This window comes from Alligator mississippiensis, chromosome 7, assembly GCF_030867095.1.
Source record: "Alligator mississippiensis isolate rAllMis1 chromosome 7, rAllMis1, whole genome shotgun sequence".
NCBI classification, from domain to species: domain Eukaryota; kingdom Metazoa; phylum Chordata; order Crocodylia; family Alligatoridae; genus Alligator; species Alligator mississippiensis.
In genome coordinates, this window is record NC_081830.1 from 76,138,810 (window position 1) to 76,151,972 (window position 13,163).

The 13,163-nt window shown below is 40.3% G+C and overlaps 1 protein-coding gene across 5 annotated transcripts in view; it reads left to right on the top strand.

Moving 5' to 3' along the window:
* The window catches only part of FNDC3B (fibronectin type III domain containing 3B), a 362,994-nt gene that overhangs the window by 275,722 nt on the left and 74,109 nt on the right, over positions 1-13,163 (top strand). For all 5 annotated transcript variants that reach the window (XM_059731146.1, XM_059731145.1, XM_059731149.1 and 2 more), the window contains 5 exons: positions 280-366; positions 4,300-4,438; positions 6,695-6,766; positions 7,879-7,997; positions 9,539-9,644. In XM_059731146.1, the coding sequence (XP_059587129.1) occupies positions 280-366; positions 4,300-4,438; positions 6,695-6,766; positions 7,879-7,997; positions 9,539-9,644 (523 nt within the window). The remainder of the gene's footprint in view (positions 1-279; positions 367-4,299; positions 4,439-6,694; positions 6,767-7,878; positions 7,998-9,538; positions 9,645-13,163) is intronic.

The window sequence follows — 13,163 nt, forward strand, 5'->3', positions numbered from 1 at the left end:
CACTGAGAGAGAGAGAGAATGTTACAAACACTAGATTATATTTTGCATTGGTATAGTAAAATAGCATATTGTTCAGATCAATTAGTCTGAACTACAAAAGAATTACTATGATAATAGGAGATGTAAAAAAAAAAAAAAAAAAAAAAAGGTGAATGAGTAAAACCTTTAAAAACTACACTTGAGGTGGGTATATGTAGCTTCACTGTATGATAGGAATGGGACATACACATACTGATGATGATACCTGGAAATGTATAGGTGTTTTTTTCTGGTTTTTAGGATAGCGTGTTTCACACAAAGTACACTGGAGAAGACCTAACCTGTACTGTGAAAAATCTCAGAAGAAGCACACAATACAAATTTAGGGTAAGTTTTTTTCCCCCAGGGACTTTCATTATGTACACTCTGAGGACTCTGTATAATTGCACCTTAAAAATCAAGTTCTTTAAAAACAAATCCTGCCTTTGATGCAAGAAAATGGGTTTTTTAATGAAAACCCATTAATGTGAAATGTCTTTTGTTTGACACGTGCAAGTGTATATTGAAAATATGGTTACCTCAAAGTTTATTTGTTGCTTAGCATGTGTTAGACAGGTTGAGTACATTGGGCCATAGACTTGTCTTGGAGGTTTCACTGTGACGATTCTGTTCTTTTTGGGGAAGAGGTGCTGAATTAAGGACTCGTGGAGGGGATAGATTATGCTTAGAGGCCTTTTATGATGGTTTGAGGCCAGGGTATTCATGACTCTAGGACTCCAGCAGTTGGTCCTTGATGCATTTCATTCACCTTATTGATGGCTCCCCCAAGTGGCGAAAATAACTTTTTTTGAAAAGCTTATAAGGACACTGAAAATAGATGCTCCCTCAGAGGTGTGTATTCACTTGCCTTAATGTAAAGCTTTCCGACCTAGTTGGAATTTTCAGTGAATTTTCTGTTTTTTCAGCAGAAAACTACAGCTAGTGTTCTTTTTTCTTGTGACTGTAATCCTCCTTAAGAAATCTTTTTCAGCTTTTCTTAACAAATTTGCAAAATTCAGAAAAGTCTCTTGTTAGTTGTCAGCATGAATATGAAGATGGGGAGTGCTTTTGAGAGATCAAGCACTAGATGGTGGAGTTTACAACACATTTCCAGAATTGCAAGTTTATGCAACAGAGGAGCTAAATTCCTGTTGGCCAACTAATTGCATAGATTGTCAGGCCTTTGAAAAATCTGTGCTTGTAAATTTAGTGTTTTTCCACAAGGTGGCATCATTCCATTCATTTTTTATTAGAGATCCTATATATTACTAGAATTAAGCTGTTACCTGTAAAGTTAGTAACCATTGTCCATTGTACTTTCAGAATGCAATTATTATTTAACAGTTAGCTTTCTAAAAGTATCTCTTATTTTTATATGGCTATTGTAAGCCCTGAGCATGGGTGAAATGTCTTCAGCTTGAGAACATACATGATAGATGTGTTAAGGTTAAAAAACAAACAAAACTTTATTGTACAGAGAATAGTTCCATGCATTAAAGGACACAGATCTTACATAAGTTTGTTTGATGCTGTCTAAGACTATGTGAAATGTCGTGAACTTTAGATTAAGAAAGTATAGGAAAAGATATCGTGTCTTTTTAAACTTAGCACAGTTTAAGATTCTGCTTCTCTCTAAATAAATGAAGGGGATGGCTGTTGCCAAACTCAAGCTCCTGGAAAAGTAAGTTACTTTCTGTTGTGAACATGGACTCTTCAAGGATGGACTGACAGAGCAGTTGATACAATCCAGCAGTGAGTGACGGATAGGCGAGAGACAAATCTTGACCTTGCCCGCCTCTTCATAATCAGGTGGCAGCATTTGTAGTCTGGAATTGAGTTGATGTCAGTTGTGAGAAGGACAGGCACATTTACATGTGCACACATTCTGTCGGGAATGGCATTAATTAGCTCTAGAGGTCAAAGGGAAGTTCCACAAGACTTTAAAGAAAGTGAATAGTATGTAAAGAGGATGATCTGGGTAATTGTTGGTCTGTCAGGCTGACATTGACCCTGAGCATCATGATGGTATAGCTTGTAAATAATTAAAGGAAGGTAATCACTTTACTACTAGTTGAGATTCATTTATGGAAAATAGATGCTGCCAAACCAACTTGCTATCTTTTTTGGTGAGATTACAAGTTTGGTTGGTAATGGTGATTAGCATTGTAATAGACTTCTTTTAAGACATTTGACTTTTTTCCTCAAAATATTTTGATTAAGGAAAGATGAGAGTGCCACATGTTAAACACTGGCTATCAGACAGGTTGCAAAATGTCACATTAAATGGGAAATCTAAGTAGCGGTGTTTCTAGTTGGGTCCCCAGGAATCAGTTCTTGGATCACGCGTCAGTGAGGATTCTGTGTTTTCTTTCAGCTTATTCATAATGTTTCCAGAGGGCATGAAGATTGAGGGAGTGATAAAGGGTAAAGAGGACAAGCCTCTGTTTCAGAGCAACCTGGATTACTTTGTCAGCTGGATACGCACAAACAATACATGCTTTAATATGTAAAGGCTTCAGTTTACAAACAGTACATCTGAATGATACTTAGAGGATGAAAGACACTATCCTGGGAAGCTGGAAAGATTTTTGTGGAATGGTTGATGATTAACTGGACGTGTTTCTGGTGTTCTGTGTTGGCTAAAAGTAGGGGGACCATACGTACCGGATTGGCCAGGACAGTCCTGGATTTCAGAGGCCAGTGCCGACCAGCCAGTACAAATTAAAATGATTGTCCCAGGTGGGGGAGGGAGAGGGGGGCAGGAGGAAGGAGGGGGTGTCCCAGATTTCACATTGTCCCATTTGGTCACCCTAGTTAAAAGGGCTGTTGCAGTCCTTGACTGTTTAAAGAGGGGGCTTGTTATAGTGGTAGAGAATTTCTGTTACTTCTGTCTTTAGCATTGTTGATATTACCACATGTTGGAATATTGCATCCCGTGCTAGTGTTAACACTTATGAAGGATAATAATAATTTGGAGTGGGTTCAGAGAAGAGAATGAGGATGATTAAAGGATCGGAAAACTTTCCTGATTGTGGAAAAACTCTTGGAACCTGAAGTTATTTAGGTTATCAGAGAGAAGGTAAAGGGAAGTCTTTAGAAATGGCAAGTTTGTCTATGGGGACCAAAACTTTGATAATGGTCTTTTCAGTGTAGCAGACAAAGGTATATCAAGTTCTGGTGACTGTAAATTTGAAGCTAAACAAACTCAAACCAAAAATAAGAAACAGTTTTTAACAGTGGGGTTAATTAACCATAAAAGCAATCTACCAAGGATTCTTACAGATTATCTGTCACTAGCAATTTTTAAATCAAGATTGGTGCCTTTCCAACAGAGATGCTATAGTTCATACAGGAATTAATACATCTAGTATTATGTAAGAGCCCAGATTATCTAATCGCAAGGGAATCTAAGGCAGTTGTTGGACAGGATGATGAAAATGGGTTACCTGGAATAGCTGATACTTCCAGGAGAAAAGACACCTGCTCGTTTGTATAAACAAGTAGCTCTCAGAATTATTCATTCAATATTCAGTTTCTAGGCACTATGTTTAGAGCATTGTGTTCAGATTGATGGACTAAAAGGTCCCTGAGCATCACAAGGATTAATATGACCCTGTAGATGTTAATGTGTTGCAGGGGTTCCTTGAATTTGGTTTGCTGTTCCAATACCAACTGTAACCCCATAGTAAAAGCACATGGCCAAATCCTGAAGCCTGAACTTAGTCTAATGCTTTCCACTGAGGTCAGTATGAGGTTTTCCTCAGAACAGATGTTAAGTTTTGGCCCATAGAGTTTGTATCTCAAATCGGCAATTTTTGAAGCAGAAGCATATACTTGGTCTGCATCTAATCTTTCTGAAGTTTGTGTTGCTATTAATTTTCTGAAGTATTTCATTTTTGAACAGCAGCCGGAAAATTCTCCAAAATGGGCATGTGAATTGGTTACCGTTATTTACATATTTTATGAGTAAACAGCAGTGGGTTGGCACGTGACACTTTCTTTTACAAGCACATTGAGAATTGTCTTCATCATATTTTACCACAATACACTACTGGTGGGCCACAGAGAAACTCAGAATGTGCTTACTAATGAAACCAGTGCTGTGATCTAACACCTGTTATTAGCATCATACACAACTTAATGAGACTCGACAGGCGCACGCTTCTATCTTAATAAGTAACAGTCAAATGAACTGTTAGAGTATTTCATTTAAAACTCCAAGAAAGGAGAATACAAAATAATTAAGTAGTTGTGTTGTGTGGTGTTGTGTTGTTATTTCAGCTGATTGCCTCTAATGTGGAAGGGAAGAGTTGTCCAAGTGAAATTTTGGTCTGTACAACAAGCCCAGACCGACCAGGACCTCCTACCAGACCTGTTATTAAAGGGCCAATAACATCTCATGGCTTCAGTGTTAAATGGGGTAAGGTTGCTTGTTTATTTTACTGTAACACACTTTGACATAACGTAAATTAAGTGTATTTACAACCCACATGAATATACATTATATTGCAATGTTTGCTATGCTGCTGCTCGGTTCAGGGGTTTAGAGTTTAACAACCTTGCATTTGATAATTTTGAGAGATTCCTGAGCATGTGGTAAAAGGCCCCAAGTCTTTGGTAATCTAAGATCTTTTTACAGGCTGCAACAAAACGCACCTTCTGTGGGTTCTCTATATTCTTTCCACCACCCCTATATACCTTTTTGGCTAGTTCACTAACTGCCTGTTGCATAGTACTGACTTCTTTTCCTTAGGTTTGAAGGTCCCATAATATGTTGAATCTTTCTTTACTCCATCCTGTCTGCTCTGTCAGTGATTCCAGCCTCAATTCCTGCGACACATATCCTTCTGACATCTTTCATGCTCTGCTCTGCTTGGGTTTAGAGTGATGTACCTGGTTACGACGTCACCTCCTTCATTTCATTCAGATCTCTTCCAAGGGTTTACGGTTTTTTGTTTTTTATTTTTTTGGAATGAGCACATTTATTTCAGAGTAACTCTTAATGCTTGGCTGATCTTCCAAAATTCTAAATTCCATCAAAGTGAATTTACAATGTGAATTGCTGTCACTGATGTTAGGTTTAACGGAGGAGGCTGTATGCCAGTAGGGAGGGTCACTAGAAACCAGGTAATCCCAGTTGCTGCAGAAGCCAGTCTCTGGTCTCAGAGGCCAGAGAGAGCTCATCTCACCACAGTAAATAATGACACTGCAATAAAGGGAGAGGAAGGGGCACTTGAAGAAAAACTCAGTCTACTTTGCAGCAGGGTGATGGGTTCTGACAAGGAGGCATCTTCAGGCCAGAACTTCACAGGGCCTCAGAGGCCAAAAGTACCTAGCTGCCTAACGTCAGGAACGTCGGATGGAAAACAGCACTACCCCTCTCTGCTCAGTACAGATGTCCCTTGTCGCCCCATTGCCTTGGTCCCCTCTCAAACAGGGCAGGGGCTCTGGAGCCAGAACTGTGGATGTTTCTAAATATTCATTTGTACTGTCCTGCTATGATAAGTCAGGTAGAACAAAAGATTAAATTAATCCTGTAAAGCAATAGTCAGAGCACATCCATACCATCTTATTACTGTCACCTTGTTCTGCTCAGTGCTGTGCTCACACCAGAATGTGTAATGTGACATCCTCTCTGAATGTGCCGTTTTGCAGGTAGATCATATGCTCTTTGAGATAGGAATCATGTCTTTACCTGACTTATCTGTATGGCCGAGAGTATATTTTTGAGCAGCTAAAAATAATATATTATGATGTTGATAGTGATGAGGGATCCTAGACATCATATTTGAAATCCTAGATTCATGCTGAGTGAAAATATTCTGTATATTTCTATAGATTCATAGATGTTAGGGTCGGAAGGGACCTCAATAGATCATCGAGTCCGACCCCCTGCATAGGCAGGAAAGAGTGCTGGGTCTAGATGACCCCAGCTAGATGCCTATCCAACCTCCTCTTGAAGACCCCCAGAGTAGGGGAGAGCACCACCTCCCTTGGGAGCCCGTTCCAGATCTTGGCCACTCTAACTGTGAAGAAGTTCTTCCTAATGTCCAATCTAAATCTGCTCTCTGCTAGCTTGTGGCCATTATTTCTTGTAACCCCCGGGGGCGCCTTGGTGAATAAAAACTCACCAATTCCCTTCTGTGCCCCCATTGAATTATAGGAATTAATTATAATTCATTCCTAAATCCATTTATGGAGCAGGAGTAAAATTTAAGTAAAAAAACAGCTGTTCTATGGTTTAAAGAAAAAATCAACACCAAGCTGTCAGGAAAGCAATTAATAGAGACAGAATGTGGATTTTAAAATCACCATCTTTAGTATCTTGGCAAATGGTGTTTTATTTCTGCTTTACTTCTGTTGATTCAGCCAAGGAGCAGTTCTCCTACAGACTAAATATTTGCTATCAACTCTGTTTTAATTAACATGTGCCCTAATGAATCTGCTAAATATGGGCAGGTATCTTTAATTCTCACTGGCTTCTGTGAGATTTGAGAACACCCACCATCTCGCAGGATAAGTGTTGAATCTGTGCAGCTGACCACAAAGTCATTTGCTCCGTAAATGCATGCATGGCTTGGCAGGATGAGACTCAGTCACTGTACACTTTGATATCTGGTGAAGTCCTCTATTCTCGTAACCTGATTTTCCAACAAAAATGTGCTTGTTTTTTCAGATCCTCCACAGGACAATGGCGGTTCAGAAATTCTAAAATATCTCTTAGAGATTTCTGAAGGAAATTCTGAAGGTAAATTAGATACTGCTCCGTGTATTGTAAATCCCCTGAAGTTGTACATTTTCAACAATGAGAAGTGACTTATTCAGCTGTTATATTTTTTTAAAAAGTATTGATATAATAATTCTTTGGGAACACACCAATATCAGAGATTGGTATTTTTAGCTAAATCATTTAGTCTAACATTTTTGCTGTATGTACCCTTCATTAATTTTACAGAATGTAAAATATAGTACTGGATGTTGCATTAAAGCACAAACTGGGGGAAAGCTTAGTCAAAATCTTTGTGGTTATTTATTTATTTTTACTTAATTAGTGATAACAAAAATAACTGCTCTTAATTTGGATTTCCAAACCACTCGTAATAGAAGTGATATTTGTGCCTAGTTCAAACTTGCAGATGTGTAGAATGTTTCTATTTAATCAATGCTACTAATATGAAAGAATGTTATTACGAAGATTTACTACTACTGTGTAGTGTTTCTTATGTATCATTATCCTAAATCTTCAAGTGTTAAGATACATGGTCTAAACTCCTTTTTTCATGGAAAAACGGAAGTAGAGTCATTATGAAAGACTATACCACAATTTGTTAGCAGAAATACTTGGGCTGTTTCAGTGATCGTTTAGCAAAAACAGATTTTGCCACCTTTTATGAGAGTTTATGGGGCAGGTACTAAGGATACAAGAGTTGCATATCTGTTGCACTTCTGTAGCTTGTGTAAGAGCCATGCATATGTGCTGTTCTGCAGCCTTACAATTCCACCTGTCTTGGAAGGTATTTCCTCTGTTGCAGAGCAGATTATATTGACTTCTGTTTGTTGGGGGGAGTGGAGGGAGAAGGGTTAAAGTACCCTTCCACTTCCTTTCTTTAGGATAGATGGAATACAAACTTCCTGGACTATATTTACCGTCCAATGGAAAACTATATTTTTTCTTTAGGTCATAATATTAAATGCATAAAAAGGGTAACAGGTTAATATATTTTCAAACAAGGGATTAATTTGTTTCTATGGTATTTTTCTGTACCACATGTCACTTCCTTAAAGCATAACACCCCCATACCATACAATTGTGTGTTGTTTTCTAACTACATTTACTTTGAGCAGCATTTCATTTAACAGCAGGTCAATGGGAAGTGGCTTATAGTGGATCTGCTACAGAATATACCTGTACTCACTTGAAACCAGGCACTTTGTATAGACTCCGGGCATGCTGTATCAGCACTGGTGGACATAGTCAGGTAAGAATTGTTGGGTAGTGAAAATGATGATAATTGCTATATTAGCCGCATTTAAGCTTTTCATATTAGATCTGCTAAATTGCTTCTGCTTCAAAGAGTTGGTGATGTTTTTACCTAAACATTAGTATTTTGAATGTGATAAAATTAATACTCTGATGCTTAGTTGTAGTGTACTGATTTTTGGACATATATATTATCCGGAACTTATTAGCAAAATAAAACTAATGAAGTTCTTCAGATGAAAAACATCCTAAATACGCAGAGAATAATATAATTATGGCCCTTTCTGCTTATATAGTTTGACATTTGGCATAATATTTGACTTGATAAATTGAATATCAAGTCCATTTTATTTTTGTTCTCCGTGCACAATAGTTTTTGGCTCTCCTTTGTATTCAGAAGCCTGCCTATTTAAGTTTATTATTTATTAAAATATATATATTTTTAAAAGTAATCTGTTTCATCAACTTCCTGGTATAGGAGACGATACTTTAAGCCCTGACAAGAAACATTATGGATTAATCTATTTGGCTGGTTGTCATTTATATCTATGTGTGCTTCTGATGGACAGGTATCATCTGAACTCTGGAAATAATGTGCTATTTTATTATATTAGTTTTTTTACATAACACCAACAAGATCCTGACCCTTTGTATTTAATTTACTGGCTGCTGCAGTAGACTTCAGCACACTTGCTCACGTGCATAAAGTTAAGCATATAGTCATGACCTTCATCTTTTTGAAGACTTATCATTACTACAGTAGAAGGCTGCACAGATGAGCAAATTCAAGTAACCCGTTATCTCCAGAATGCACATAAATTACTAGTCATCATTTTGTGGTATATGCTACTCCGCATAAACCTGTTGACTTAAGGTTCTAAGTCATTAATACTCTTCAAATATAAACCCACAATTTCTAGAGCATTGTTTCAGTGCATATAATGCAAAAGAAGAGTTGTTTTTCAGGGATTTGTCTTCAAAGCATCCAGCCTTGATTTGAAGACAGCAGGAGACAAAATCTACCACCCCCCCATACTAGTTTGTTCTACTGTGTTATCACACTCACTGTCAAACTTTTTTTTTATCTGATTTCTAATTTGAATGGGTCAGTCTTCTACCTTGAGCCATTGGTTCTTGTTAAGTCCCATTTCTACTAAACTGAACAGCTTAATAACTAGTGTTTTGTTCCCCTTAAGCTTCTCATGTCCTTTTCTACTAGGTACTAAAGGGCTGTTTGACAATGCAGAAACTATGAGAAAAATAAACTACTAACAAAAAAGTTGTTGTACTAAAATATTTACTAGTGCTCATGAAAATATTTTATTAATGATGCTAATAAAAATAAGGAAAGGAATCTTTTATGTGTTTGTATTATTATAAACTCTTATTTTTGTACAAAAATGTTGTATACATTTTTCATTTGCCATTTTAAAATGTTTGTAGAGGGAATGGACTTTCAGCCCATTCTCCCTGCTTGTCTTGGTTTGGAAATGTGTTTCCACAGGATTCCTAAAACTGACATCGTCTGTTCTTTTCCAGTGTTCTGAAAGTTTACCTGTCCGTACGCTAAGTGTTGCACCAGGTCACTGTCGGCCACCACGAGTGTTGGGGAAACCCAAACACAAAGAAGTTCAGCTACAGTGGGGTGAGTGATCTAAGACTTGCCACAAGAATTACATTTACCATCTGTTGTTAAAGCTGATTGGGAACCTGTGTTTGTGGTTCAGATATGTAAATGTAAAGAGCCCCAAACTATGAGGAGTACAGACACAATCTTAAGTTAGCAAAACAATTTCGGGGATACATGATATAGTCCAGAATTTGAAGTTGCTGCAGCCAACATAATACAAACAAAAAGGTGTTCTTAGGCCAGGAGTGGGCAATTATTGGGGCTGGAGGGGCACTTACGGAGTTTTGGTCAGCTGTCGTGGGCCGAGTCACCAAAACTCAGTAAGTGGCCCTCCGGCCCAAATAATTGCCCACCCTTGGGTTAGGCAAACCTAACCTTTGTTCCCTCCTCCCTGCACCTACTCCCTGTGGCCTGAGTCCTCAGCACACAGCCATGCTGGTACTGAGTTGTGTCCCCAAGCAACACCTCTGGCCACATAGACATAGCTGGAGCGGCTCCTAATTGAGCAAGTTGCATGCCAGGGACTTGGGGAGGGGGTACAGGGAAAAGCAGGGAGCAAAGTGACACTGGCCCAGCTGGGCCGATAACCTGTGGCTCCCAGCCCCCTTCTCTCTGTACTCTCTACCCATCCCTGAGTCCCTGGCATGCAGCTGGGTCGGGCAGGAGCTGCATCAGCTGTGCCCCCCTGGACCAAGGTGGCTTACAGGAACACAGTGCAGCACTGGCCTAGCCTGGTCGTGTGCCAGGGACTCAGTCAGAGAGGGCATGCAGTGAGAAGTGGGCCAAGAGCTACGGGTTACCTGGGCTGAGCTGGTGCTGCACTGTGTACCTGTGCACCACTTTGGGTCATGTGGGGGCAGCTGGTGTGGATACTGCCTGATGTAGCTGCATGCCAGTGACTTGGGGTCAGGAAGGAGCTGCGCTAGCTGCTTCAGTTGCAGCCACATGGTACAGCCCAAAGCAGCACACAGAAATGCAGCATTGCACCACATTAGCAGTGCCTGTGCCCCTGCCAGCCTGGCAGAGCCTGGATAACCCATGGCTCCTGGCTCTCTTCCACCTGCACTCCCTCCCCAGCTAGCAGGAAGAAACTTACCTGAGTTTTGACTTGCTGGGGGCTAGGCTGTCTGGTCTGCAAGCACTTGCAGCATTGGAGCTATGCAGACAGCCTCGAACAGAAGCCTAGCCAGGAGCTTAGCACCCCCTGCCTTTGAGTATACACTGGGGGTTTCAGAACCAGACAGGGCGGGCCGAGCCAGGAAGGGGAATGGCTGCTGGTGCAGCAGCCAGCTGGCATGGGAAAGGGAGAAGGGTGAGAGGCGCCGAAAGCCAGGGCAGCTGTGGGCTGGGTACAGTTCTTCAGAGGAGCAGCCACAGGTCAGGTAGAATCATTTGGTGGGCCAGATCCAACCCAGACTGTATTTTACCTACCCCTGTCTTAAGCTGTGCATGAACCAGTAATTGTAGCATTTTGGAACGTCATTGCTTGTTGATAACCTTTAGTAAAGGTATGTGTTAGAAGTGTCTGTTACATACACGTTCTACTGCAGTGTCACTTCCATTAGACCAGAGGCAGGCAATTATTTCGCATGAAGGGCCACTTGCTGAAAGCAGGGTGGCAGGAGTGTGGGGTCCCAGCTGCCAGGGGCTCTTTGGAGCAAGGCTGCGCTGCTGAAGCCCCTTCCACCCCCTCCCCCCCACCCGCCTGCCGTAGCCACTTCCCCGCTCCTCTCCCTGCTTGCCTGCTTGCCTGCCTGCCCCTCTGGCACTGCATGGTTCCCAACTGCAGCACTGGGGTTGCCCCTCTTCTTCTTAGCTATATTTCCCTTTCATCTTTGACAGGCAGGCAGGGGAAGATAAATATTAATTTTCTAAATTTTTGGGGGGGCCCCGCAGGTCGGATAGAATGGCCTGGCGGTCTGGATCTGGCCCATGGGGCGTATTTTGCCCGCTCCTGCATTAGACTGATCTGTTCCTGGTTCAACATAAAACTTGAATTGCCATTGTGTTCATGGTATTGCATTGCCTTTCTAGGTCACAACACACTGGTCCAGGATTAGATGCTCTGGAATCTCTGAAGTGCTTTGCCAGTAGATTTTGAAAACGTGCCGTCTGAATGTTAGAGTTGCCTTTGTTTTACTGTGCGTCACTCGTAGTAAAGGCCGTTGGGAGGAATGCAGTTAGTTCCATCTTCCTTGCCTCTCAGTTGTGACTTTACCAGAATTACTGTATGTGGAGTTATTCAAAAGGGTAAATACCCCTGGTTCAAAAGGACATCCAGCATCAGCCTTATTTTTGGTTCAGCCAACATGCTCCATGTACCAGCCAGAATAGTGGGGAGACGAAGACAGACTTTGCCCTTTAGCCCTTCCAACTCAGATGCCACCAGCCTGTACTGAGGAATCCATAGGAGCTCTGCACAGACAGATTGGTCCCTCTAATATGGCTATTTTTGTTCTCCAATTTTTTCTGTCTCTCTGGTAACATCTTAGTAGAAGATTCCTCTCCGTTCCCTGACATTCACTTCTTTATTAGACCTCAGTCCTTATCCATCTTGGTTCCTTCCAGAGAGAGACACTTCAATTACTGTTATTTGAGAGTACCATTTAATCTTTTTCTGGTTCAGTTGTTTGTTCTTTTCTTATCTTTGCTGTTTTATAAAAATTGATTTTTTTTTTAAATAAAACAGAAATAGACTGCATAAATGTACAACCCTTTCTTAGATATAATTAAGGTCCAGGTCTCTCAAATCTCAGATGTCTTGATGCCTTTGGGGGTTGGCAGGGGGCAGGTTTAGTGACTTTTTTTTTTTTACAGGCTGCTGACTCTGCCCCCTCTATTTCCTGCAAGAAGTTCAGTTTCTTCTAAAGTACTTTTTAGAGAGCAACAGCAATGATCATCAGTGATAACCTGTGGAGAAAATGGGGAATTTGTGCTGTATGCAAGAAAATACATATTAGTGTATTAGAACTAAAAGAATTCCATATTTAGTCTTTAAATATGGAATGGGCTGTTGTAAAGTGTAAGGTAATAAGTTGATCTCCGTGTCCACTGAGATGAAGACAAGGAATAATGGGTGCCTATACATATGCACCAAGGCTCATTCTACCCCTGCTTGCTACACTTTTATTATTGATTTTGTGTTTTTTCCTCCTATTTATGTTTCCTGAAAATCTGTCATCACTGTTTGAATTGAAATTGTAACAGGGTATCTGTTAAAATGATAAAATTGAAGAAATTCCTTAATGATTTTGGTCCTTATTAACAATGGATGAATAAGTATAATTTTAGACTTTAAAAAGTTGCATTCTGCCCATGCTTCTTGTGTGTCAAAAAGACAAGATTTTCAGGAACAAACTAACCCAGAACAGTCCATTCCAAAGGTCTGAGTTTCCACTGGAGAACTCGGTATTAATGAGTTGTTGAAAGAAGCAGCAGATAGGATATCTTTGCAGTCTTTCTCCACCCAAAAGTGGTATTGGCTTCCCTCTGATTTTTTGAATGTTCAACAAACACAGGAGCGATCGTTTATCT